Source organism: Sinohyriopsis cumingii, chromosome 10 (assembly GCF_028554795.1).
Source record: "Sinohyriopsis cumingii isolate HCF-2022 chromosome 10, ASM2855479v2, whole genome shotgun sequence".
Classification (NCBI taxonomy): domain Eukaryota; kingdom Metazoa; phylum Mollusca; class Bivalvia; order Unionida; family Unionidae; genus Sinohyriopsis; species Sinohyriopsis cumingii.
This window is the reverse complement of record NC_142970.1, coordinates 85,477,971-85,505,422: the sequence shown is the minus strand read 5'-3', so window position 1 is coordinate 85,505,422 and position 27,452 is coordinate 85,477,971. Positions and strand designations below refer to the sequence as shown.

Here is a 27,452-nt window from a genome sequence, read left to right as displayed (position 1 = left end):
GCATGGGTTCGAGTCTCGGATTCGGCAAATGTGGGTATGTGAGAAAGCTTGCCAGTAGCTTCTCGTGGGTCGGTGGTTCTTTCCGGGCATTTCCCGGCTTCTTCCTCCACCATTAATACTGGCCGCCATGTATGGCCTATCGTGTGCTGAAAAATAGCGTTAAACCCTACAGCAACAACAACAACAGCAACAACAATCCGAGGGTTGCATGATCTGAGGACAAAGTCATGTGGGTATAGATGACTGCGATCTACATCAGTAACGAAAATACAAAACATCTATAATAACACTACTACCGCCAATGGTAAATAGAGCGACAATGTTTACATAGGATTTCCCGTTGGTCCCCAGAGTGATGCATACTGTAAACCTATCGAGTGATGTTAATTCCCGTTTCTCACCATAGTGGCTAATACGTATCTAAGGTAGAGTATTAATCGTTCTATTTAATTCCTAACATTCCTTATGTGGAACTGGAAAACTTACTGAAATAGGGATGCGTCATTGTTATAAATACTTCAATTAAACTTCCTTGAAGTTGATTCGTAATATGCAGTCTACTTTTTAGTCATTAACGGTAAGTATTCTAGACATAATCAATCATTTTCATGGTGCTGTCAAATGTCATTGACTTTTTTGGTACCAGAATGTACAATTTGGATCATGTAAAATATGCTACATGCAATACAAGGCTGAGTGTTGGTGTTCTCGGTCACAGACTGCATGCTAGACGACCAGCACAATAACAATTAATAATCTAGTACAAAGTCCAGAATTTAACATATATATATATATATATATATATATATATATATATATATATATATATACAGGTTGTGCGATTACTCCCACTCATCCACAGAAGATTCATTACACTGACCAGTCCATTTCCATCGTTGAGATTAGTGGCAGAATAGAAAATGATTGGACGTTGTTTAAGGCAGGTGAAGAACATAAAGAAAGAAGGCAGCAAGGAAATAATTTCTTCAAACTATATTCTTTAGATCTTATGATAGTACATGTTAGCGAGGATATTCAAATTAATGTGTTTCTCAAAAATCACTGAATTAAACAGCTGATTTAAATATCCTTATATTACTACTCTATTATATGTTTTACTGACCAGGCAGGTATGCAAGCAAGGGGAAAAATCCTAACCGACTTCCGTTGTGTACGCATGGGAGGAGATTGCTGGAATTGTTGTTTTTGTATTTGTTTTCTTTCCAATCAAAGCTCGAAAGAAGTATGTATTACTGATGGAACGTAATTATTATGTTTTCCTTGACTCAAACTATTGCAAAGTTCTGAACTGCTCCGAAATAACTACTTTCATAAGATTGATCAGAGGCCATCTCTTTTCTTGACTCAGACTATTGCAAAGTTCTGAACTGCTCCAAAATAACCACTTTCATAAGATTTATCAGAGGCCATCTCTTCCCAACCAGGTCTGGCAACGCAGTTGTATATAAACTGTGAAAACAGGATGAAGTCTATAAATGTACATTTTGAATATCTCTACTTCTTATAACACGCGACATGGGAAATTGGGAAATGACTAATGAATTCTGAATTTATTACCTGGTCTATAATGTTTTAACTTTCACGACCGACGTAAGGTAATACCCTGACACCATTTCGCTAGATATCTATGATGACCTGAGACCGTTTTACTATATATATATATATATATATATATATATATATATATATATATATATATATATATATATAATGACTTTGGTGGTTCTATACTGAAAGATTCAACCCTAATACTTTGCACATACTGGCTTTCCTTGGAAATTGTGGAACTTTTGCTTGAGTTTTGAAGAGTATACGGTAAACATTGAATAAATTAAGTAGCTCAGACAAGTGCAGTCTGCATATACTGATAAGGTTTCAGGAGTGTTTATTTTAGTCCTGTTCAGATTAAACAAATCTTCCTGCTGTTGCATCAGTATTACAAGTGCCAAGCATGTAGTAACCACTTCGAAATTAAACCGATGTTTTAAAAATTCTCAGTTTTGTTCCATTCGCATAAGTGGAGCGATCACGAGGCCATTGTTTAAAGTGAATCAAAGTCCTCAGTACAAGGTCCAAATTAAACTACTGCAGTTAGGTGGATATTACTGGACATGGACATTCACAGGTAAGCTGCAGCCTTTGTAGTAATTACGTATTATGATTTCTAAGATAGATGATTTACACGCGGGTTCTGTAGTTAATATATTGACAGTTTGGTTTTAAATAAAAAAGAGATTTGGGATAACAATACGAGCTAGTAGATAACAATTGATTCAGCCGTTAAACGTAGGTAATCATACTGACGGACGGACAAAGATAGATACATACATACATACATACATATACCTTATTGGCAGCTCCGTAAGTTTTTTCTAGAATATTTGTTTACACTAATATATGATACTTTTTGTCGGGGTTTTAACGAGCAATTGGATAGATACTGACAATTAATGTATTTGTTGGGTGTTTTGTTCTTTTGTTTGTTTTCATTTTTAAAATGGCATTCTTGAGGTTTAAAATTCTCTCTGTCTATCTGTCTGTCTGTCTCTCTGTCTCTCTCTCTCTCTCTAATTCAAACGTTCAGACACTGAACCATATTTAACTCTCCCGAAATTGAGCAAGACATTCCAAAACTAATACTGACTGGGGAACAAATTCACCACAAACGTTCTGCGTCATGTTTAAAAAATCATATATTTTGCAAAAGTATATTACCAATATTTGTATGCTGGCGATTCTCTTCTTCTTTTAGCTGGTATTTCGGTAAAGGTTTGGATAATCACAATGCAGTTCTCGCCATATTTGAAAATCACTCTTTTTTACCAAAAAGATGCGCTTCAAATTTCATTAAAAAAATTAAATTTGCTATTATAATTTATTTGAATTACTCTCTAAATATGAGGCAGTTCAAAAATGACAACTACGATAATAACCCACTCTTAGTGGGGTTTTTTTTTGCAATTGAGCAAAAACTGGTTTACTCTTCACAATTTACCGTATTTGTCATACATGCTCCAAAACACAAGATGCAAGGGATAATGGGATAATTTTCATAGGTATAAATAGCTCAGTATTGTCGTTTATCAGTAAAATTATAGATATATAGTATTTAATATGTAAATAGAAAACCTCGGAAGACAGGACATCACACATTGAAAGAAAAATACATTTTTGAAAGTGAGGGAATATTTGTCATGTGTAACACACGCACCTGCTGCTACACAGTAGAATAACTGTGGTGTTTGTTTCTAATTCAGCAGTGATATTGACAATTGTTTTATTTTTCTTCTTGTTTTCGTCATAGACAACTATATTTTCTAGTTAACACCTTTTCTCCACAAATTCTAACTTTATGTTGATATACAGAGAAAATGCCATCTCAAAGTAAATATCATTAATCTAAATATCAGTAAATATCATTAATCTAAATATCAGTAAATATCATTAATCTAAATATCAGTAAATATCAGTAATCTAAATATCAGTAAATATCAGTAATCTAAATATCAGTAAATATCAGTAATCTAAATATCAGTAAATATCATTAATCTAAATATCAGTAAATATCAGTAATCTAAATATCAGTTAATATCAATAATCTAAAATTAAATATAACTAATTCTCTTATCTTTTTATTTACCATAGACATAGGAAATTATTTATTTCCAATCATAGTATTTATAATTTAAACAAATCTACATAGCATGTGCCTTTTCTGTAATATTCTTTTATTAAAAAGCCCGAACCGTTGGAAAAAAGATGTTTTCCTGGAGGTGAGTAATCTTACTATAGTTTTCCTGCGCTAATATCTCGCGAACATGTAGGAAAGTGAGTCAACATCTATCTCACCTCCCTTCACAGGAAGTAAAGTGTGCGTGCGTGTATGTATATATATATATATATATATATATATATATATATATATATATATATATATATATATATATATACACTGTTGCTATAGCTGTAACACCACCGGTTTAACGGCAAAAGTACTGCTATAACTGTAACACCAACGGTTTAACGGCAAAAGTACTGCTATTACTGTAAAATTGGTGGTATAACTCTAAAACTGCAAGTATAAATGTGTATCACTACTTGTATAACTGAATATATGACAAATAACCGGAAAATACTGCTAAAACTGGTGGTATAACTGTAAGACTATTAATAAAACTGTACAACTGCTGGTATGACTGAATCTCTGACATGATACTATATTTTATCGTTTAGGCACATATATTCAAATAATTGTTTCCATAAGTGAATTTTCAAAAGAATCAGCAGAGTATTTATTTCTTTTAAATTTAAATGTATTCAAAGTTCCGTTTCAGTGTCATCTCCTGACTTGTATCATATATACAGGTTTATTAGTCTCCACTGCCAACAACAAAGACCCAGACCTGTTATATCATAATGCCCTGGCAGATCTGGGTCCATGCAGTTTGTTATGAGTAGTGAATGGGGACGATTCAGGGTATATGGGACTTACCATTAAAAACAGGGTCCCGGCACTATAGGGTCTATGTAAATTTAACATGGGGAAAACTAGCCCGGCACTATAGGGTCTATGTAATTTAACATGGGGAATACAGGACCGGCACTATAGGGTCTATGTAAATTTAACATTAACACCCCCCTGGGCCTGTACAGGGTCTATGTAAATTTAACATGGACAAAAACCCCTGGGACTGTATAGGGTCTATGTAAAATTGAAACAGAGAGGGTCTCTATTTTTTTAAATAAAAAAAATAAAAAATAAAATAAAAAAAGGGGGGATGGCAATTAAAAGTCGATCTCTTTTCGAGAAATTGGAGTGGCCCTGAAAAGGGCCTTTGGGTTTCTTCTTCTTCTAACTCCTCAACTTCTTTATCCATCCCCTTATTTTTTCCATCATTCCTTTCTTCTTCTTCTTTTCATTTTCCGGTATCCAATCCGGGTGACCCATGGCTCGGAACTTCTGTTGGATTTTTATCCAGTTAGCGTTCAGTTTCTCTAGTTCTTCCTTTTTCTTTCTATTTTCTTCTTCTTTTCTATCTTTTGCCCACCTGTCCTTTATTTTCTCCAATTCTTGATCTATCACCTTTCTTATCTTTTCTTCCCCTTTTTCAATCTTTCAACACTCTTTTTGACAAAGGGCCACTCTGACATTTTTTCTATCTCTTCCAAAAACCTTCTTACTTCTTTTACCTTCTCCAGGGCCTCTTTTAATGTCCCCACTCTGACATAAGGGGGATTTATTAGCCCTCTCAATCTCTTCACTTCTTCTTCAATTAATCCTTCTATCATCTCCCTGGCTAATTTTAGTTCGTTCACGTAGTGCACACTGGTTCTTAACCTCCAATCTCTTTCAATCATTTCAACTCCATATTCACCATCCACCATCCAAAAATAAACATGCCTTAAATCATTAAACAGTTGGGACACTTCCATCTTCTTTTTTTATTCCTTAGAATGGTGCGAACGACGAACTTTGTGGGTTCTTATAGTTAAAGTGCGGACGTGAAGGAAAACATCCCCCTAAAACATAAAATTGATATTACCTCGATTATCACTTAAAACGCGCGGACGTGAAGGAAGACATCCCCTACTTTTCTCATTTCATATGATCTACTATCCACATACGTGAAGCAGCAATAAAGTAACTCCAACTCTACTATTCACCCACGCAAAGCATTAAAATTAAAAAACCAAATCTACTATCCACACAAACGTACGTGAGCTCTTACAAACACACACACACACACACACACACACACACACACACAAAACACACACTCACACACATAAAAAGAGTCAGTGTTTATATTCACACTACTCTACATACACACATTGGCAAATCGATTACTATTTCTTTTCTAGAGTATTGGGTAGCCCTGAAAAGGGTTGTTTGTTTTTGAACTCCAGTGACACCTGGTTAATGATGGCACCTTCCAGGCCTGGTACCACACACACATCTTCTTCCCCAGTCTCCTTTCACTCTTTTTGGGGGGAGAGCAGAGGCGGGATAAGTGGCTTCAGAATCCCAATTTTCTGTCTCTGGGACTCTGAAATTTCCTCTCTCCTTTTCTTCCTCTTCTTTCTTTCTTCTCTCCTCCTCTTCTTTGTTTTTTCTCTCCTCCTCTTTCATCCTTCCCTCTTCTACGATGGCCTATGCAGCCAGCTCATTCACTATACGCCTGGCATATTCCAGGTGTACATGAAGTTCAAGCAGTTTAGCTAGTCTGGTGTTCATTATGGTGGTGTTGATCAATCAACAAGAGTAGCTTGACTGCCGAAAGATTTTTAATTTATACTGAAAGCGCGGACGTGATGGAAAACATCCCATAAAACAAAATTGATCTTTCCTAGATCATAACCAAACAACGCGCGGACCTAAAAGAAACACTCACTTACTTTTTATACTACCCATCACTATTCTAAAACATTTTATTAAACAAATAATATACTATCCACATACGCAAAGCAATCCAATCAAACCCCAAATCTACTCTCCCCACACGTCAAACAGCAAAAAAAATCATCATCATAATCTACTATCCACATAAACGTACGTGAGCACTTACAAACACGCAATCATATACACAAACTCATACACTCACACTATAAAAAAAAGAGTCAGTGTTTATATTCACACTACTCTACATACACACATTGGCAAATCAATTGTTAATTCTTTTCTAGAGTATTGGGTAGCCCTGAAAAGGACTGGGGTTTTTTTTTGTTTGCTATGGCAATCTTTTAGTTTCTAAGAATGCGATGTCCTCTGACGATAGACTTTCTGACGATAGGTCTGCTTCTTCGGAAAGAGAAGAAGAACTCTTTGGTGTCGATACGACAATCGACAAAGCCTCTGTCAGGTTCAGGTTGCTGCTGCTGCTGCTGCTGCTGCTGTTGCTGCTCTCTCTGCTGTTTCTGAAGTCTGTACTTCTCTGTCCATTCTTCTTTCTCCCTGTTCACTTCTTCTCTGAAGAGCTCTTCTATCAGGTCTTCAGTGACTTTTAGCATTCTCACATTCTCTATCTCTTCTGGCTTCGGTATCAGACTGTGTCTGACCCTGTGCAAATTCACGTAGGCTTCGTTTAGCTTAGCTAGTTGGAGCACATCTTCGTAGGAGGATGAGTCGACAATGGTTGGTTAGACTGGAGGCTACCCCGGCTTTAAAGTCAAAGCGCGAACGTGAAGGAAAACATCCCTCCACGGTTTTCGAGCCGGAACGTTCAATGAGTGTCATGAGAGGGATAGTAAGAAGTCAAAGAGCACGAATCAAGATTTCTATAGTCAAACGAACCACAAAGGCATTTTTGTCTTCAAAACACAACATTTTTTTATTCAAAATCACTTAACACTAACAAACAACTCTAACATTTTTAACAATAATCCAACAATATAACATCAAACATTTTTTTCAAATTACAAACATTTTTTTTTCCAACTCACACATTATTTTGGACAAGGCTGACAACGTTACGAATGAAATTGTGATTTCCACTGTTGGAAGTCATTAGGCCATTGATGGACACTACGTTTCCTAGCTTGAGACAAAAGATAAGCATAATGGTCACAAAACCATCGATCTACTTTCACATCGTTTCTAGAAGAAGAACGAGGATCAAAATGAGTCACTAAAGTTCTAAGGAATAGCCCAGGCTGCGATGATGCAGAAAATACACACAATATTGTCCACACACCAAGGAATATGTGCCTTGTAATTTCACATTATTGAATCGGGTGGTCTGAGAATTTCTTCTCATAAAGTCGATGATATCGTCTTCCAAAGGAGGCAATCCGTACGAATTGAAATATTCCACACATCCTTCTTGAGGAAAGTAGACGGCTACACAGTGGGTTCCTGGGAGATGACTATCGTCCGTGTTGATGACATAAGCTAGATGGTCTTGAGGTTTACGATGAGGGAGTTCATCTTTAGCACAGACGACAGGATTCCAAGAAGCCGTGTACGAACTGTGGTTCAAAAGGTAATAAAGTTCCCAGGTATCCATGTTTTGTGTGGTTTTTTTTCTTCTTCACAGGTAATAATATGTCATCAATTCGATCCTGACTTTTTGCTTGAAAATGTCTGACAAATAACCGTTTCTTCGCTTCGTCTCCCCACTCTGATTCAGGAGAGCTTCGATACGATGGATCTCTTGAGTGGTTAATAGTGGACAAGAATGTTCACGCAAGTCTTTATACCACTGATGCAACACGACTTCGTCCGAGATGAGACTCCAAGCTTCGTCCAGATACTCGTTCAATTTATCTTCTTGACACAGCATTAGGCATTTATCGTGTTGAATTTGACTGGGATGATCGTTTTGACATCCATAGCAATCTTTCTTGATCAATTCCGTCAATGTTTCGACCAACTGTTTGGCAAAACAGGAGACTAAATGGGCTTCTTGTTCTGGCCATCTTGACTTCATCATGATAACTTCTTCGTCTTTGTCTTGAGACTCTTCTTCCCCGGTCTCCTCACATTCCATCTTCAAAGTTTCTCCACTAGGTAAAGAGGGATAACAGTCTTCCATGGCTTCTAATAGTCTAGAATGACTTCTCTCAAACTGTTGATTTTTATGGTATTGTCAAATTCTGCATACAGGAGGACGTTCACTGTGTGATCTGGAGGTGGATTTGCAAACTGAAGTTCCACACGAATCTGACCCGATTTTATAGGGTGGAAATGTCCCTCGTCGCTGCCTTGGTCTGGAGTGAAATCAAAACCCCACAAAGCATAGCCTTCCGCATAATCGTCGTACGAAATACAGTGACTGGTGTTGGTTCCTAACTGTCCCGTGGCTTCGTACAGGGACAAGTACGATCTCAAATAATTCTTTGCGACACCAAAGTTGGGCTCAAAGGGTCGGGTACACAAGGTCTTGCCGTCGCGACTGACTTCGATCTTGGACACATTGTAATGTTGAAACTCAAAAGGATTTTGATCGTGGGTTCCGTTGAAGGCTGAATTCCTGACGATACCAACAATCAAACGCTTGGGTAACTGTCCTTGGAACAGATGATCTTCGATCATAGATCGCTGTCCAGCGGGAATGGTGAACGTTTTCACTTCTACGCGTCGTATCGGATACTTGGCGGTCGTTCTGCTCAACGTCTGACTGACGTCGTTTCCCACTTTAGGTAACACTTCCACACGACGCACGTAAAGTCGGGCTTCTTGAATGATAGTTTTGTATTCATTGGCATGGGCCATCAAATGGAAAACGGCACTGCTACGATTCAGTCTCAGACGGATATCCACCCGTTCAGCAAATATTTTTCTTGTAACCACATGTCCAAATGCAAACGATCCATCAGTTCTAAACTTCGCCCTTGCAGAATTTTCTTACGACGGTCGTTAAACCCCACATTGTGAGGATTGTCATCTTCTGTCAGGACTGTGTCGCTAAACGTACCTACACCTGCCGTGTCAGGTTTCCATACCACGCAAGCATCCAGATGAGTATTCTTGGCTTCTTTTCCGTACGTCAAGAGATTTTCCAGGTAGGCACGATATGGGTAAGTATCCATGCTGCTGCTGACCAGTTTGTTATTCAAGTACAAGTCCAATTCGCTGAACAAGGAATGCATGAAATTGTTGACAGGAGCTACTCTAACATCGCCTCCTGGATTGGTGTTGTCCGTTTTGATCACTTTCACTTTCAAATACGGGTAACTGCTATTCAGATCGATGTAATCTTCGGGTTGTCCTTTGATTTCAAACTCGATGGGAGCGGAATCCGTCAAAGAGGAGACGGGATGAAATTCCACCCGCTGGGATTCTTGCATGGTCATCATGGTGGGGGGCATGGCAAACAGATCCAGTTCCGATATGGAACAAGCGCAAGACTCTCGGTGCATCATTTTTTTTTTCTCTTTCTCAATAATCGAAAACGTCTCAGTCTCGAACGGCTCTTCTTTTCTTTGCCTTTCTGGCTTTAGAAGTGTGAAGTCTGGTGAAAGGGTGTTTTCTTCGTCGTCTCTTTCTGCCTTGTCCTTGCTGAATGCTTGACTCGGTAGCGTGCAGGGCATTTATAGGTGTGTCTCGTCGGCCCAAAAGGTCTTTGCCCGTTTGCAGCAAGACATTTTTGCCTGCCCTCATGAAGGCTTCTTTAGGATTTTGTTTGTCGGTGATGACATTTTGGAGAAATTCTTTGCCTTGTGTCAGTGCCGCATCTTTCAAGGCGTGCAATCCGCGTGTCACCATCGGTTTCAACACCGGGGCCACCGAACGAAAGGCCGATGTTAACATATCTCCTAAACCGTGTCCTCGCTGTCGAGCAACCCCTCGGTACACTGGATACATGACGTGTCCAAATAAGACTTACTGACAGGCAAATAGTGAGGATGTACAATTTCGCGGTGAACGTGGTAAGTGTTTCCACCTTCCTCGTCAGGGACCGTGGCAGAATCCACTTTGAAAGGAATGACACGCAGTAACGGCACAGAGGTGTGTCCCACCACGTTATACTCCACCACATCGGAGTACAAAAATATCAAATTCGGTCTTTGGTTCAGTTCTATCGGGGCACGAAATAACTTGCTAAAAGACTCGTTGTCGTAAATGACTGGCAATTCGTTTTTCTTCATCATGGCCATTCTCATGTCCATATCTCCGCCCAACATGTCAAACAATTCACGACAAAATAAAATGGACACGATTTCACTCCCGTCAAATTTCATCAAGAAGCGACGAGCTGCTTTGTGGTATTCCATGGTGACACTTTTTTGACACTTTCAAAAGCTTTCAGAAACAGGACATTAAATCTGGAGGCTATGGTGCTCACCAAATGTTGACCACTAAAATAATAGCCTGGGGGAACGAACAAGTGATAGGTTGTGTACTTTTGATTTTTTGTGCCAGGGGTTTTCTTGTCATATTTGCCATAGGTATCCAAGTACTGTTGCAATTGTTCGTCATGAACTTCCACATCAAAAAAAATTTGATTACGAAGGATATTGAGGACTTGGATCGGGTGAATGATTTCTACAAAAGCCACTTCCCAATGGGCTTCGTGACCTAATGGGATGGTCTGAGGTAATTTGGCCGTGTAACAGCACAACGTGTTGTGGGGAAACACCTCCATGGAACTGTCACTGGGTAAGGTTAAGTAAAATTGGTTTTGGTGACTCATAATTCCAGAGTTCTGTGGCTGTCCGAGGGGTTACTGGACGTCAGAGGCGTGTCTCCGCTCAAAATGGGGTGATTGTTGTTGTTGGAGTGGTGACTGGCACTGGCACTGGACACTAGGTTCCCGTGGTTCCCGTTAGAGGAGAATTTCAGGGAGGGATTGGGAAGCATGTAACCGATGCAACTGCTCAATAAAATGGTCTACAATTGTTTGCCTCCTTGATGCAAACTCAAATTGGCAATGGCTGCCCCTATGACACAATACACCACGAAGATTTGGCAGAAAAAGACGATTTGCGTTTTAGGCACACGTTCTCCACACCACACCCACAAGGGTTATTTTTGTAAATCTTGCACAGAAGAACTAGGTGAAGGAGTGGTCGACGTAGCTGCGTCTGTGTGAAAGGGCATGATGGTCACTTCTTTTTATGGTCGATGACTTGGGAAGCGTCCATCCAAGAATCAAAACTGGGTGGATATCCTTTTCAACGTACTTTGACTTCTTTGACACGTCGTTCCCCACTTTACGGGTTCTGCGTTCGAGAATGCTTTCGATGTCGTACACGTCGTCTTCTTTTTTGGTGACACGTTGTAACTCGGGTAAGTAAAACGTTCCTTTGAGCACTTCTCCGTTCATGTCTTCCAATTTATAGACGGCAGGATGACGGCCATGCACTCGTCCAGTGACACGAAACAATTCGGTCGTCCAGTTAGGTAAGTAACCTTAGTCGAAAGTGCGTTTGGTTTTACCAATGCGTACCCAATCTCCTACGGCCAACACTCCACTTTTCTTGGGGACAGCCCTCGTCGGGGACGTACCAAACAGGCGCTCAAACACCAACACTTCGTTGTCGGGAGTCACTTCTTGCGGGGCACGTCCGATGCTTCGATGGTAAGATTGGTTGTACGCTTGCAACAGGTGCGGTAAGATGTCGATGTACTTCAGAGTGTGGTGATACGTAAAATATTTCCACATGCGTTCTTTCAAAGTGCGTTGAAACCACGATGCTGGCTTTGGTTTCGGGATTCTCGGTGGTAAAAAAATGAATGTCACGTTTCTTTAATTCTTTTTGGAAAGCTTGGTTCAGAAATTCGGTGCCTTTGTCCGCTTGCCATCGAAGAGAGTGACGACCACTTTGTTTCAACACTCGTTGCGGGGCTGGCACGAACTCGCTGCTCGAGTTGGAAGTCAAGGGTACGACCCAGGCAAATTTGGAAAAGACGTCGATGACACAAAACAAATATTTGTAGCCACGATTGTAGCTGGCCAAATGAGAGACATCGGCTAAATCGGCTTGCCATTGATGATCGATGCCTTCCACTCGGGTGCGACTTCTGGCAAACTTGCGTCGAATGGGTTTGTGTAAAGTGTAGGTAGCTTGTTCTTGTAACCATCGTTGCACTTGAGGTAAACGGAGACTTTTCAGTCGCATTTTGGCAGCACGATACAATTTTTGAACTCCTGCGTAACCTGCAGGATGCGAGGGATCGTAGTAAATGCTGGCTAACACTTTTTCCATTTTGTGTTTTTGTGTTAATAAGGCACCCACTCTTGGAAGATGCTACTGTTTTTCTCTTGGGGTACTTTCTTGGATTGCAATGCTTTGCGTGTGTGACCATCAATAGGTGTCGCAGAGGAGGATATCGGAACAGGGGATATCGGTTCTTGTTTCACTTCTGTCTTCACTTCTGTCTTCACTTTCGTTTTCTCTTGTGATGAAGAAGGGGTGGTCATCATCTTTTTAATCCAGCCAATTCTGGAGGTAGGTGGTATTGTTAACTTGCGTACTTTTTCTGGTGGAGTTTGAAACCCTTCTTCTTCTTCTTCTTCTTCTTTTTCTGTCTTGGTCACTGGCAGTGCTGGTGGTACTGGTGATGGTGCTGGACTTTCATCAAGGTCTTAAAATCTTTCAGAGTGGGTAGAGCTGTTTCGTCTAAAGCTTTCTGGTGAAAGAGTTGTAGTCGTTGCAAGAGTTGACCGTACTTTTGCGATTTTTCTGTTTCGGACAAATCTTGGCGATCCATCAAGGACTGCAATTCGTGTTGTAACTGGGACATTTCGCTCAAATGGGGATTAGGAGGTAAATGCGGGGTGCGTTGTTCTTGCCAACGATGGTATTCCATCCATCGTTTGTAAGGCACTAAAGCTAGTTTTCGTCCTTCCATGGGGTTGTCAAGGGTCGATTCTGAGATCTTGGGACTTCAGAGGACCTTTTTACCTTGTTCCCATCAGTCCTCCCAACATGGTTCCCAAGACTCCTTTCAGCAATGGGCCTAACAAGAGGGGTAAAATGCCTCCACGTTGGACCAAGATCTTCTTCTTTTGACGAAGGGGGATTTTGTTTTGAACCATTTGGCGAAGAACGTGACGATGTTTGCCTAAGCATTGTTTCTGGTGTTTGGACAAAGGGTTCGTGCCTTTCAAGACGTTCAAACAACATTCGCACACGGTATCGATGACCTCTTTGGAAGCTGATTGAATGAGTTTTTTTCGTAGGGGTGGAGAAGCTTTGAACAGGACAGATAACATGTCCCCGTGTTTGACTAAACGTGGAAGCAATCCTTTCCTTTTCTTTCCTTGGGGTTGTTTAGAAGAGGGATGTTTTCTAGAGGGTGACATCTTCAGGAGCACCAAAACACTGATACCCTACTTGGTCACACGCCTTTTTTATACTGGAACGCGTCGCCACTGATTGTCTTTACGTCGTATCAACTTGAGGACAGGCATGACACGTCGTGCAGGGGTACGCAACGGACTAAATCGAGTCAGTTCTTGCTTGGACAAATCCAGTAAACTTTGTAACATGCCCGATCTTTCTTGCACTTTGATTTTGGGAGAAGGTACTTTGTGGGCAGCGGCTACTGCCACTAAACTGGAGGGTCCTGCCACTGGAGACGTTCTTGGGGTCATCAACGGAGAAGTTCTTGGTGTGATCAACGTCTCCAAGTACTCTTCAGTTCTTGGTGACATCAAGGGAGAAGTGAATGAACCTGAGGCTACCGGAGACGCGGTCACCGCCGTGGCAGGTCGTGGTTTGCGAGTGTAAGGTTGCGTCCTGGCCTAAGTGCCTCTCTTGCGACTAGTTTTCTTCTGTGGACTTTTCTTTTTCTGGGGACCTTTTCTCTGTTTCTTTTCCTGGGGGCTTCTTTTCTTTTTCCGGGGTGGTGTCTGGTAAGAGGAGGGTCCCGCCACTGGAGAAGTTCTCCTTGGGGACCTGGTCTTTTTCTTCTTTTTGGAGCTTCGTTTGACTTTTTTCTTGGGGAGAAGTTTGGGGGCATTAGGATCCCATCTTAAGAGAGAGCGAATGATGACCCCTCCTAGAGTACCGCTCCCTCCAGGTTTCAAAATGATTTGTTTTTTGGTTTGAGTGTCGATGCGGGGATCGGCCAGTTGGGTCAAAGCGACTTTGTTTCGATCAAAAAAGCGTTTGGTTTGATGAGGAATCTGAATGATCCCTTGTAGTAATTGACGTGCTGTCACCGTGAACAATCGTAAGACTTCTTTGAGACTAGCTTCTAAGACACGAGCTCGTGCTTGTGGATTTTTTTCTCGACTGATGCCATACAAGGCACGAATCAATTTCACGGGAAGATGCGACTGAAGGGACGTCATGTTGACATTGTGTGAGACAGACGAAAAGTGTCTGAGGTTTTTATAGATTTTTTTGTGGAATGAAGTTAAGTCGAGGACGGAGACGTTTACAGGACAGGCCCTCTGTCTTGGCACCAGTGGTGAAACAAGTGGGTACGAAATCGCAAATCCTCGGGGGTCGTAGGTTTCAAATCGACGAGTAAATAGGCGTGTGGAGTTTGAGTGGCATCGTCGTACGCCTGAGTCAGCCAAGGCGTTCCTAACTGTTTGGCTAAGACTTGCACTTGCGATTTATCTCGAGGGCTTTTAATTAAGACCACGTAATGCGCATTGAGACTGATGGTGCGATGGGCTTTACTTTGTTGAAACAAATTTTGGGTGATGTAAACGACACTGGCTTTACGATGATGCCCTTTTGTGCGTGAACCACAGTTTGATTTCTTCTTCGTCTTCTCCTAATATGTCGTCGAAAATGACCAAATGGGTTTGACGGGAGTCAGAGACGATGCCGTCGTCTTCTTTAGGAATGCCTTCCACAAACACGATGGAATCGCCTTGACTTTCTCGCAAGAGGCTGTACGCCGATTGCCACTCTTTGTAACACCACACGATGCGCTGAGGTGGTCGATCGATCAAATGATGTTTATGTTCGATCAAGCGTTTGACGAATTCGGTTTTGCCTGAACCGCTAGGTCCAGCAATGAATATGTTAAAGGGATGGCGAAGATACAAAGCCTCCCAACTGGCACGATCTAAGTGTTCGTCGATGACTTTGACAGTAGAGGAAGAGGGAGCAGAGACAGCAGAGGTAGCCATAGCGTTAGGAATGTCACTTGTGAGACGAAAACAGACAAGACGAGAGTTTATATACTTTTTTCAGGACCCGTTTATTGAATGTTTTAAACATGAACACGAAAGACAGAAATACATAAAAGCCAAAGGCTTAAGTACAGCGATAAAAGGCACATGATAACCATCAACGTGAAATAAACACAAGTGTCTGTACAACATGTTTTGGGTAATGTTCTGACCAGTTCTATAGGGGGTAAGGTCACACAAGTGTCCTCCCGAAAGGGTCTTTCAGGCATGTCCACGAGAGTCCTGTCCTGGGTGACGGGTTCTTCTGGCACTGTCACTAACAAAGGTTGAAAAGTAACTTTTTTCCTTGAACAACTCTCGTGCATACTGGGCCACTTCTTGGGTCCAAGCCTCAAAACCCCCTTTTTTCCAGTCACGGACATCTGTCCAATGGGAGTGTAAGTCACAAGCTACACACACATCGTCATACACGTCTTCGGTAGCTAAAAGTTGACGAATCTATTTTTCCTGTTGAGGTCGAGAAGTATCCAGATGAAAACGCAAGGCTTTGAGCAAAAGGAGTCTTTCGTAACCATTTAAGGCCATTGGGGTGGTAAGTACTGTTCGTAAAGAGTCCACAAGGAATCGGCTGGTAAACGAAATCCCAGAAAACAAGCCACTAAGACACACACCACTTGTCGACCCAAACTGAATGGATACAGTTCTTGTAATAATTGATGGTAATGATCCACGGTTTGAATATGGTCATTGAGTTCCTTCCATGGAATCTGTTCAATTACATGTGATAAAAGTCGTGGCATGGCAGCCTGTTTTTATACTCTCTTTGTTTCGGAAACAATACATTACTTTCTACCCAGAGATCTTCGTTCTCCAGTGGGGAATCTAAATGTTGCATACTGTAACCTAAACGTCAGAGTTTGTTTAGAAGTTTTCTCTTCCACTAAGTAGATTCCACGTAAAATATGTTGGTAATCCTTTAACTTGTCTTCCTCAATGCGTTGCACTAGGTGAATCTCGAAGTAACCAAAATGATCAACACGTGGATCATCGGGGGCCTGGAAGTATTGAACAAGGTCTGACCACTGAAACAATTTCTGACGAATCAGTTCTCTTATACCATTCAGGTACCAGTGGTTAAACATCTGGTGACGTAACGGATGCAGCTGTTCTTTACGTTTGACTTGTATTTTGACCAGCCCTCGGTAAATCCTTTCTCTCAACTCCACAGGCAAAGTGCGAATGTTCTCTTGTAAAGTATCCACAAACAGATTACAGTAAGTTACTTCAATGTCTCGGTCCCACTAAGGGTAAGTAATGACAATTCGGTGACCATCGAGCATGTTCTACGTAGGCCGAATCTTGTGGTTCCCAGTGGTGAAGTGACACACCGCAACTGAAGCACTTCACTTTATCTCCTTCGCCCAAGTAGAACAATCCGGCTCTGGCTAATTCTTCGGGGGTCGGTCCTCCCAGATACTTAGGCCATTTTCCTTTGAACGATTGAAGACGATTTTAAAAGTCGCAGTATTCCGACAAACGCACAAGAAACGAATATTCGTCTTTCACATGTTCGTTTCGATGAGGGTTGGGTGACATGGACAGGAGTTGGCTCAGGGCTGGATGACATCCGTAGGGAGGTAGACGTGAAGGTGAACATCCACCTTTAAAACGAAACCCAGTAAAATGTCCAAGAGGACGAGCGGCATCGCTTTCGCATCCCTCAGGTTTGACACGCACAGCATCACTTTCCATGATACGGGTAGTGACACTAAAGTTCCCATGATGCTTTACGGCATCGCTAAGGTCACAGCGTACAGCATCGTTCCCATCGCAAGGCTCACAATCGCATTCCACTTCAGAAGCCCCACACTTGAATTGTGCCTTTCTAAACTTGTTTTGTGTTTTCTGAAAGTATTCATCTTGTTCGCTTGGTCTTGGTAGTCACAATGAACTATCGATCTTGCCTAGGGTTCCTTTTTATATACAGACCAATACCGACGTGTCCATACGGTAAGGTGAAATGATTGGGAAGTCGCACTCGCTTCTGGTACACGATTTGATAGACTTTTTCCAGGGTCGACTGACGATGTGGTGAGTGGGTAAACGTACAATCTTGTTCGGTTGATAGGTGGTCACTTTAAAGTGTTCATCCTCTCCAGATTGCAAGGCTTTTTCAATACCCCAAAGTTGACCACACGACTGGTACGATAATTCAGAGTCAATCCTTTCACTTTACACATCGTGTGCACTTCTCCTTGTTGGTCCCGGTATTCGTAGCCGTAATTTTTGGGACCGCCACTGACGAAACTTAGAATCTTGTCGTCAGGATGCTCGTCTGTCCAGGCTCCTAAAGGGTCTCTTTCGATGTCAGGGTGCTGTTGACTCGGGTGATGGATGTAAATGCAACTGTCCGTGTCAAAGTACAGGACGCGTTCCCCTAACAGTTCTAAAGCTTCGTACAATTTTAAGCGAGCATGAGCTGTCACGTAAGCCGCAATGATGACATTTTCAAAAGGGTCGTCTTGTACAAAGTCCAGATCTTCTTCGTAATTGACCAAGATCAAATCCTCGCGAACGACGTCCACGTGTTTCATGAATTTGGTTTTGTCGTGAATCATCTGAAAGTAGCGGGAAGCTTCTGTCAAATACTCCGTCTTGGGTAAACACGGACGTTGTGCCATTTTACCCCACAAGCAATTTAACATCACTTTGGCAAACGATCGCCTGCCTTCGTTTTTCTCGATGTGGTCTAAAGTAATGCCTTCTTGTGCCCAGTATTTCTCTTTGAATATCTTTTGGTCTTCGGGAGTGTGACACCAGGAAGGATAGCCGCTGGCGTCTTGTTTCAGTTTCAAAAAGGCATCCACGTAGTCGGCGAAAATGCCTTTCTGCGTGGGGTCACCCTTGTGATATTGTTGTGTCTTGGGAAAGTGACAAATTTCGTACACTTCTAACAGTTGATATCCCATGTCCAGAGCTTTGAACAATTCTACGCTGACCCATGTTCCCGTCAAAGCCCGTTCTTCCTGGGTGTGCTGACAAGGCTGATCTTGGTTGCACGTTTCGGCACAAGTGCGGCACAAAGGAAATATCAGTTTGCCTTGGCAATGGTGAGGTAAGACGGGATGGTACAAGTCCTTTGGAGGCAAAACTTTGCACTTGATCAAACCTTCGTATTGTTGAATGTGTTCCGTCAACAATTGTGGGTGCCCTGCAGGAAAGCGACAATATCTGCACACGTAAGGATACAGCGAACACACGTCCAAGTATTTGATTTCTTCTCCTTTCTCTTCGTCGGCTTGGTAGAGCAAACAGGTGGCATTGGTCCTTCCTCCGTACAAATTATCCCTCGGGTTCAGGGGTCTATGAACTGGTAACTTTCCACGAGGCGTTTAAATTCGGGATCAGTTTTCAAACGGTGATCGTATTCGTGTTCCCACATTGCCACCACTTGGTATCCTTCCTGTTCTAACTTTAGGCGTCGCTGACAAGTGGCCTGGTACAAGTCTTCCATGGTTCGTTGTAAAAACTGATTTTTAGTGTCACGGTCAGGGTAACAGCAGGACATCCGTGAAATAAGCAACCGTTAAACTCGTACACGATCTTGGGGTTTTCTAAGTCCCAGCCATCGACCGAATGCGTTCCGATGGTCTTTTCGCCCCCTCCGTTGCGGTCATGCTGAATCCATTTGTCTTCCTTGTCGCACAAGTAATGTAACCAGCGTAGGGCTTTGACCGAGTATTGACGTTTGACATAATTGGTCGTTTGAGGACTGATGACAGCCACGGTGTTTTCAGGCATGAATCGTTGCCGGTACACTAAGGAACACGCTTTGGCAATGGTGCAAGCTTCTTTCAAAGGATCGACCCCTACGTGTTCCATGAACAGTTCTCGAAATTTTCCACAGCAACGTCGTAAAATGTCAACGTCGGAACGACAATACTTTAACATTTCTTCCTGAAAGTCGAAAGGGTCGGAGGCGTGAGCCTGGTACCAAGCGTAGAAAGCTTCTCGTTGTTCGGTAGGCATGTTGTCAGGGTCGTAATAGTGAGCCTCAGGTAAATGGGGTAGAACGGCGTGTTGATTGGCTTCCGTATTGAAAAAGTGTGGAAAGTACCGTTTAGCCACTTCTGTCATTCCAAACGTTTTAGGCATTCGACTCAAAGGCATGGCCAAATAGCTCATCGAATCTTTAAACTGCACTTGTCCCACTTGGATGAAAATGATTTTCGCTCCGTTCAAAGTGACTTTAGGACGTTCGGTGCCTTGTTCCGTATAGTATCTCAAAAGAAACTGTCCATCGTATCCGGAGAAATTGTGAGCCATCACTGTGGCATGACGATGACAATCTCCGTAACGTTCGATGTCCTCTTGGCTCCACGTCTTGTCGATGGGGTCGAAGACCCATTGGGCAAAATTGGCTAGCGTGTTCGGTCCCCGAAAGATTTTTTCACGCCCTCCGGGAATCTTGCTGCAGTGAGGGCAATGACTGAAGATAGGTTCTTGAATGCACTTCTCGCACGCTCGATGAGCCACGCAGAAATTAGGAATGTGAATGCCGGTCTCTTGCATGCATTCGAAATCGAAAAAGATGAAATTGCCTTTCTTCTTCTTCTTGTGACCATCCTCTTTCTCTGTTTGGGTTGGTATTTTTGCACGTGGCATTGGTGTTCCAAGTCCACGATGTGGTGACAAATGTGACATTTTTTCTTTCCTGAACATACGTGTGCCTTAGCACTGTTGGTACGTATGCCTTGTCCACACGTAGGGCACAATCTCAGCAGTTGACAAGCACATTTCTGCTGTAAACCTTGCGTCTTCAGATGTTGTTGGTAACAGGCAGGGCTGACAAACGTGCGCAGACAAACAGGACAATGCAATGGTTTTTACCCTTCGCTCAGACAGGGTGGAGAGGCCAAACATCCTGAGCATTTCGATCAGCAATGTTTGTGTTGCTCTCGATTTTTATAGCCATAGTCACATTTCTCACAGTAATAACTGTATCTCAGGAATGCAGTGATACTGGTAATGGTATCGAAATGGTCATCGTGATGATAAAGGTGAATGTATTTTCCGTCCTTAAAGTCTTTCCCTCGAAACAACAGAGGTTCGCGCACTTCTTGAGGGTGCACTTTCAAGGTGTAGAATGGAGCTAGGACATCTTGAAATTTTTGCATTTCAGGAATGCCGCAGGGTGTGTCTTTGGACAGGCCAGCTTGTTGTGACAGGAGTTCTGCTTCAGTTCGTTGTTTGGCTCGGTTCGATTTTCGAATGTTCTCCCAGGCTCTTTTCCATTCTGTCGTGTCGTTCTTGCTGGCATAGGTTCGTCCCACCACGATGGCTCGGGCTAGACACATCTGGTCTTGAGAATTGTGAATTTGGACGAGACTCTTTGGTGCTGAGAAGGTCGTTCACCAATAACACCTTATTGCGTTATCCGGTCCCGTGAGGAGGAGAGACGTGGGTCATGTCGAGTGTGGCTTTTCCATCAGTTATGTCAAACTGGTCATTAGATTGTTGCACGTGTTGAATCTTGTCCATGACTTTGGAAGCAGTCAATTCTGCAGGGGTGCTAAACTCGATCCAAACAGGGGATTTCAAACCGTCGTGTTGTATGGAGAGTCTCAAGCGATCGTCTTCTTTGGGTTGACATTGTCGCTTGAGTGTGGTGAGCTAAGAATCCCACACCCCGGTAATGAACCCTTCTGCTTTCTCTAACGGTACTTCGGACTTGAAATCTTTAAACTTCACTGTGTATTTGTAAACCGTGGTTCTAAATTTTCTAGGGAGCGCTTTTCTGTCTCTCGAATGGAATAGTACTTTTCAGGGTTGACTAAGGGTGGTGAACTTTGTTTAGAGGGTTTGGATTCTGGTTCACTCATGTCCTCTTCAAAATCACTGGCATGAATTTGTGCCAAGACTTCAGCCCTGGTAAGAGGCGATAGATCACGTTTCTTCCTCTTACTTTCTTCTTCTTTCTTCTCAAATGAATTGGATCGTTTCATCTTGAGTGAAAAACGTCAAATGACTAAAATTTAAACAGCATGGACTAATTTATAGTCATGGCAGACCAGCGTATATAAAAGGGTGTGTGTCATGTCCTTTCACTATTCATTTCACTCTCAAACCGAGCACAACGATGGAAGAGACTACCCAGATGGAACGTTTCATCAAAGCTTTGCGAGGGGTCATTAGAAAATTCTCTTCAGACCAGCCGACGGACTACTCTCCTTCCTTTCGAGATAAAAGTGAAGATACTTGCTATATCTGTCAGAAGAAAGGGCATTGGTCTTCAGAGTGTCCAGACCGTCAAAAAAGAAAAACAGGGGTTAAAAGAGACAAAAGTCAAGATACCTGTTATTATTGTCAAGAAAAAGGACATTAGTCTCCAGATTGCCCAAAAAAGAAACAAGATGAGTCCGAAGAAGAGAGGGATTCTTCAGAGGAAGAAGAAGAGGAGGAAGATAGCAGACAGGTGAAGAAAAAGAAACAGGAGAAGAAAAGAAGAAGGGAAGAAAGTGAGGAGGAAGACGAGGAAAAGACTGTCACGGTGAAGAAATTGAAAAAACAGAGAGACTAAACCATGAGACAGAAGAAGTGAATGTACTTTTTAAAGTGCTCTGTTGTGAATTGTGAATTGGATTGTAACTATTGATAAAAGAATAAATTAGGTATAAAAAGGTAAGTGTCTTTGAGTTTTGATTTTTAAATAAGCTACACTCACGCACTCATATACACGTTCTATAGGGGTAAAATGGGGGGTTTTTTTGGTTTTTTTTAAGTTATTGGCAATTGAAAGTCTATCTCTTTTCGAGAGACGTGAGTGGCCCTGAAAAGGGCCTTTGGGTTTTGGTGTAGGGGTGAGTTTAAGCAATCAACTTTAACTGTCTTAAGCCTTTGCCACGGCCGAGGCCTACTTCTGATGATGATGATTTGGTTGAAATCACTAAGGTGGTACGGTAGGCTTAGTCACAGGGTTGGCGTGTTTAGCTCGGGAAGGTCGTATTCTCTTCGGTCGTGATAAAGAAGTCTGATACATTTGTTTCAGACTTCTTAACTCCGCTAAAATGTCTAACAGTACCGTGACCGTTTGACTTTCACCCTCTTGTTTCTTTGCTCTTCTTCTTCTTGTTTTTTTCTTACCTCTTCTTGCTGTTGTTGCTGTAGGAGAAAAGCTTGTTCTGCTTCCTTTTGTCGCTGTATAAATTTCTCCAATTCTTCTTTCTGTCTCTGTCTAAAATTCTCCACGTGCGGTAATGAAGAAGGAGACGAAGGTTCCGGAACAAATTCTTGCGAGGTAAGAAAATCCACAAAATCCCAATTTACCTCTTCTGAAAGTAAGTCCGGGTTCCCTTGTGTAGTCTCCACTGCTGGTGCACCCCAATGGATCGTTTTCTGAGTTTCCGTCATGTTGAATTACTGTCGCATGGATTGACAGCGCACAGGCGCTAGCGAATCTATATAGACCACGTTACGTCACAGACTGTTCTCTTCGGATTGGATGCGAGCTGACTGAATTTTGTAACGCGTGTTTGGATTGGTCAATGAACTCAATCCGTTTCAATCCTTCCTCTACCTATAAATAAGCCCAGTTCACTACATTGATTTACCTGTTCTCGTCGCCTCAGCATGTGGACTGACGTTGAATCTTCAACCTTTGTGTCAACAATGATGTTCAGGACGGACATACCCATGTATGTCCGATCCAACTGGACAGTTGTCCATAGGACCGCCAGCAACCTATGGATACGTTGGATTTACGTGGAGAGGCAAGGATGCCTCAAAAGAGTCCTGATTTACGGTCCTACAGTGAGACGAAGCCTAAGGACAAGAAGAAGTCACAGATGCCCTTTATGTTAAGGGCATATATAAACCCAAAGGCCCTTTTCAGGGCCACTCCAATTTCTCGAAAAGAGATCGACTTTTAATTGCCAACCCCCTTTTTATATTTTATTTTATTTTTTATTTTTTTAAAAAATAGAGACCCTCCCTGTTTCAATTTTACATAGACCCTATACAGTCCCAGGGGTTTTTGTCTATGTTAAATTTACATAGACCCTGTACAGGCCCAGGGGGGTGTTAATGTTAAATTTACATAGACCCTATAGTGCCGGTCCTGTATTCCCCATGTTAAATTACATAGACCCTATAATGCCGGGCTAGTTTTCCCCATGTTAAATTTATATAGACCCTATAGTGCCGGGACCCTGTTTTTAATGGTAAGTCCCATAGACCCTGAATCGCCCCCATTCACTACTGTTATGATCTATCATTAGAACAAACATCATTGACCCTGATCTGCCGGAGCATTGTGCGACGGTAGACAGGGTCTACGTTGTTTGCAGTTGGGACGGACTTGTAAGTGAACATATACGGTATACACTGAAAAAGTGTGAACAGCGGTGATTTTTTTTTTTTTTTTTTTTTTTTTGCACTCTCTTTCCTAAATAAGTCTCAAACACACGTGTTCAACAATATATAGTTACACGAAAGAAAAAAAAACCCTTTGCAACAGCTGATATGGCGGAAATGGTGTTTTCTTTCATGTATCTATTGCAATGTCCATGTGATACCAAATAGCCAGGAATAGGTACAATATCGTTGTGTCATCGTAAAATATATCAGATCAAACATCTGCTGAATTCAGCTTCAGACATGACGTCTACTATATTGGTACCTACCAATTTAATCGGTCTTTTTATGCCCCATTACAGTATCCTTTAAGAAGCGAATATATGCGTGTAGATTTTTAGCATTGCAGACAGACTACCGTGAATAGAAACCTTCCCTATAGAGCATTCCAGTTTCAGTATTTTATTAATATCTCGTTATTTATTCGCATGAAGATACATGTACAATTAAACCCTGACAAAACATAATGCCAGACCTTTATAAACATTCTTTCCAGTTAAATGTGCAATAATTTAAGACTCCTTTACCGTCTCCTTTGTGATCCTTCATTGATGGCCATGTATAACTCAACGATAACGAGTACGATCTCGCATGGCACCTCTCCTGTCTCGTATATGCAAAGTTATATATACTAGGTGTGAAATATTCGTCGATATATCGATGCATCGATACTTTTGCTTTACCGGTACACATATCGATACAAGAGGTGGAACATCGATACAAAACCACACCTACCGTATGAAAGTCATTTAATCTTTAGCAGTCATCGATACTTATTAGTCTTATACCTTGCTATTCTTTAAATTTAGAATCCATCTGAGACAGCTGTTGCAGGCACAGGCACTCATTCCTTTTAGTAAATGCCATGACAACACGAACTTGCCTTCTACAAATGAACACTGAAGTGGTGTTCGTAATATCTCCCAACCCACCTCCCGCCACCGCCAATCCCATGATAATTATTTTATCATAACAGCTTGTTCGGGATAAAGTAGTCCCAGTCTTCTCGGACCTTTGCCACCCCATATTCAATATTTGGACATTTGCGTTGGGGTGTAGTAAGGGCCTCATCGGGGTGGGTGGGGTAACAGGGCTTCCGGACCTACCTCCCCCAGCAACCCTATCCAACAGAAGAACCAAACAAACAACCTATACACGGAAAACGTACAGTCACTTGTCACTTCAAATGTGGCCATCATTTTATTGTTGTGCACGTTTAATTCGTATTATGCACGCTTTGAGTAAATAGACACAGACAAAAATCATGACCCTTTTAAAATTATGGACCCATCCCCAAACACTTTTCTGAACAATTTGGAGGGTATGAGGGTGGTGGCCTAGTTAATTTTACTTGGATGACAGAAAGGTGAGCGACCTGGGAATTTGTGTTTTTCTGAACGTAAGAGGCTGATGGTGCCATTTCCCCACCCGTACTCCGTACACTCGAACATTGTGGACGAGGTTTTCTTTCAAGAAAATTGCAGATTTATAGCATGAAACTCTGGCTAACTCAACTTCCTCGAGTCATTCCAGGACAGAACATGTTTGCAACACATTCATTGGAGTAGAGAAAACGGATGCGTTAATAATTTATATGCATGTATTTTCTTCATATATTGTGTCGAAATTATACAGCTACAGATCTTCACTTAAATCTGGGTGATGACTGTGTCTGATTAAATTAATATCACGTGATGTGCAATTTATTTTCAATTTGCACAATTATGAGCACGCGCTGCAGTGGTTCTCTCTCTCTCTCTCTCTCTCTAAGTTAATATGGGCACGCGCTGTCATTTTACTCTTGCTCTCCATTCCAATGTAAGTATACCTACGATCCATATCATGCCAGTTATGCAAAGTAAAATATTAGAGTTTCTATGGGCGACTGGCATTTGTTCCCCAGATCGGTAATTGCAGTGACCTTATCGGATCTTGGCTGTCATGTATGAAACGTTCGTGGAGAACTAGATAGTTTACGAAATATCTTTATTACTACGTCTTGTTGCAAGAAATGTGGCCATAAATGTACGTTTTATATGTACAAACAATTTAACAACACCTCACCCGAGTGACTTGCGATGATAGTAAGCGTATACATGTGGACATAAATGTACGTGTTCTATATACCAATAATTTAACAATATCTCACCTGAATAATAGAATGAAATTCGACGCTTTGTATTCATACAGAGCAAAATATAGCAAAATGCTGCATGGTTAATACAGTTCAGATTTTAATTTGTACTGGTGTTTGTTATGAAAATTGTAAAAATGATGTACTGAAATATCAGATTATCTCAGCATTGAATCATTGAATGTTTCCTTTTTCACTGAAGTGTCGCTAACAATTTTGCACCACACACACACGCACACGCATACACACACACACACACACACACACACACACACACATATATATATATATATATATATATATATATATACTCCCCCAACATCTATCCAGTCATCAAACCACATACATACATACATACATACATACACACACTCTCTCCAGATACATACATACATACATACACACACACACACACAGACACACACACACACACATGCATACATACATACATACATACATACATACATACATACATACATACATACATACATACATATATGCAAATGTATATTTCCACAAATATTCGGGTTCTAGCAGAAATGGTGCGATTATCTATTGTCAGTTTACATGCTGATTTAGTTCCATACCACTTTAGTATATTAACGCAAGAATTGTGCGCTTCTCTCTCTCTCTCTCTCTCTCTCTCTCTCTCGATATGGTGGTAAAATCGATGTGGAACGTTCACTATGCATATTTTGCCAACATCAATCAAACCTGACAATTTCTTAATGCAGTTATTTAAAAGACTAAAACAAATTAAATTTCGGCATTCATTTGAACTCCTTCCAGATAACCGTTCCTGAAATGTTTCACTTTTAATTCTGCAGTGATAAATCACCATTACCAGAGAGCAACAATCCTCTCTTTACAATCAGAATTTTCATAAAAATATATTCAACCTTTGAAATTGGATGAGAATGTGTACAGTAACGTAAGAAGAAAAAGGTCCTGGCTTCATTTAAGTATGTTACGAAAATGAGGTATATATATATATGTGTGTGTGTGTGTGTGTGTGTGTGTGTGTGTGTGTGTGCATAATGTGAATTCATCAGAGCTCAGAAGTTATCAAGAATCCTAAATCGTTAAAGTCAATAATTGTATAAAATATCGCCAGATTCTACTCATTCTAGGATTCAAATAAAACTAAAAATGGAAGAACATTCACACCCCACCGTTATACCATCCTGAGCCTTTCAAGGGCTATAACTCTGTAAATTGATATCAAAATTGACAATTTCACTACAGATTTTATTTGAATCAAGCAAAGCATGTGAACGTAAGGGTGCTCACAATCCATATTGACGCTTATTCTAAGATCATAAAGTACAAAAACTATGCTTATCGTC

General features: G+C 41.3%; 1 protein-coding gene across 1 annotated transcript in view; it reads left to right on the top strand.

Moving 5' to 3' along the window:
* The first annotated feature begins 1,894 nt into the window (after positions 1-1,894).
* Positions 1,895-27,452, top strand: part of LOC149790508 (uncharacterized) — a 45,777-nt gene continuing 20,219 nt past the window's right edge. The window contains exon 1 of the mRNA XM_089972561.1: positions 1,895-2,146. Within this exon, the coding sequence (XP_089828687.1) occupies positions 2,133-2,146 (14 nt within the window). The 5' untranslated portion in view covers positions 1,895-2,132. The remainder of the gene's footprint in view (positions 2,147-27,452) is intronic.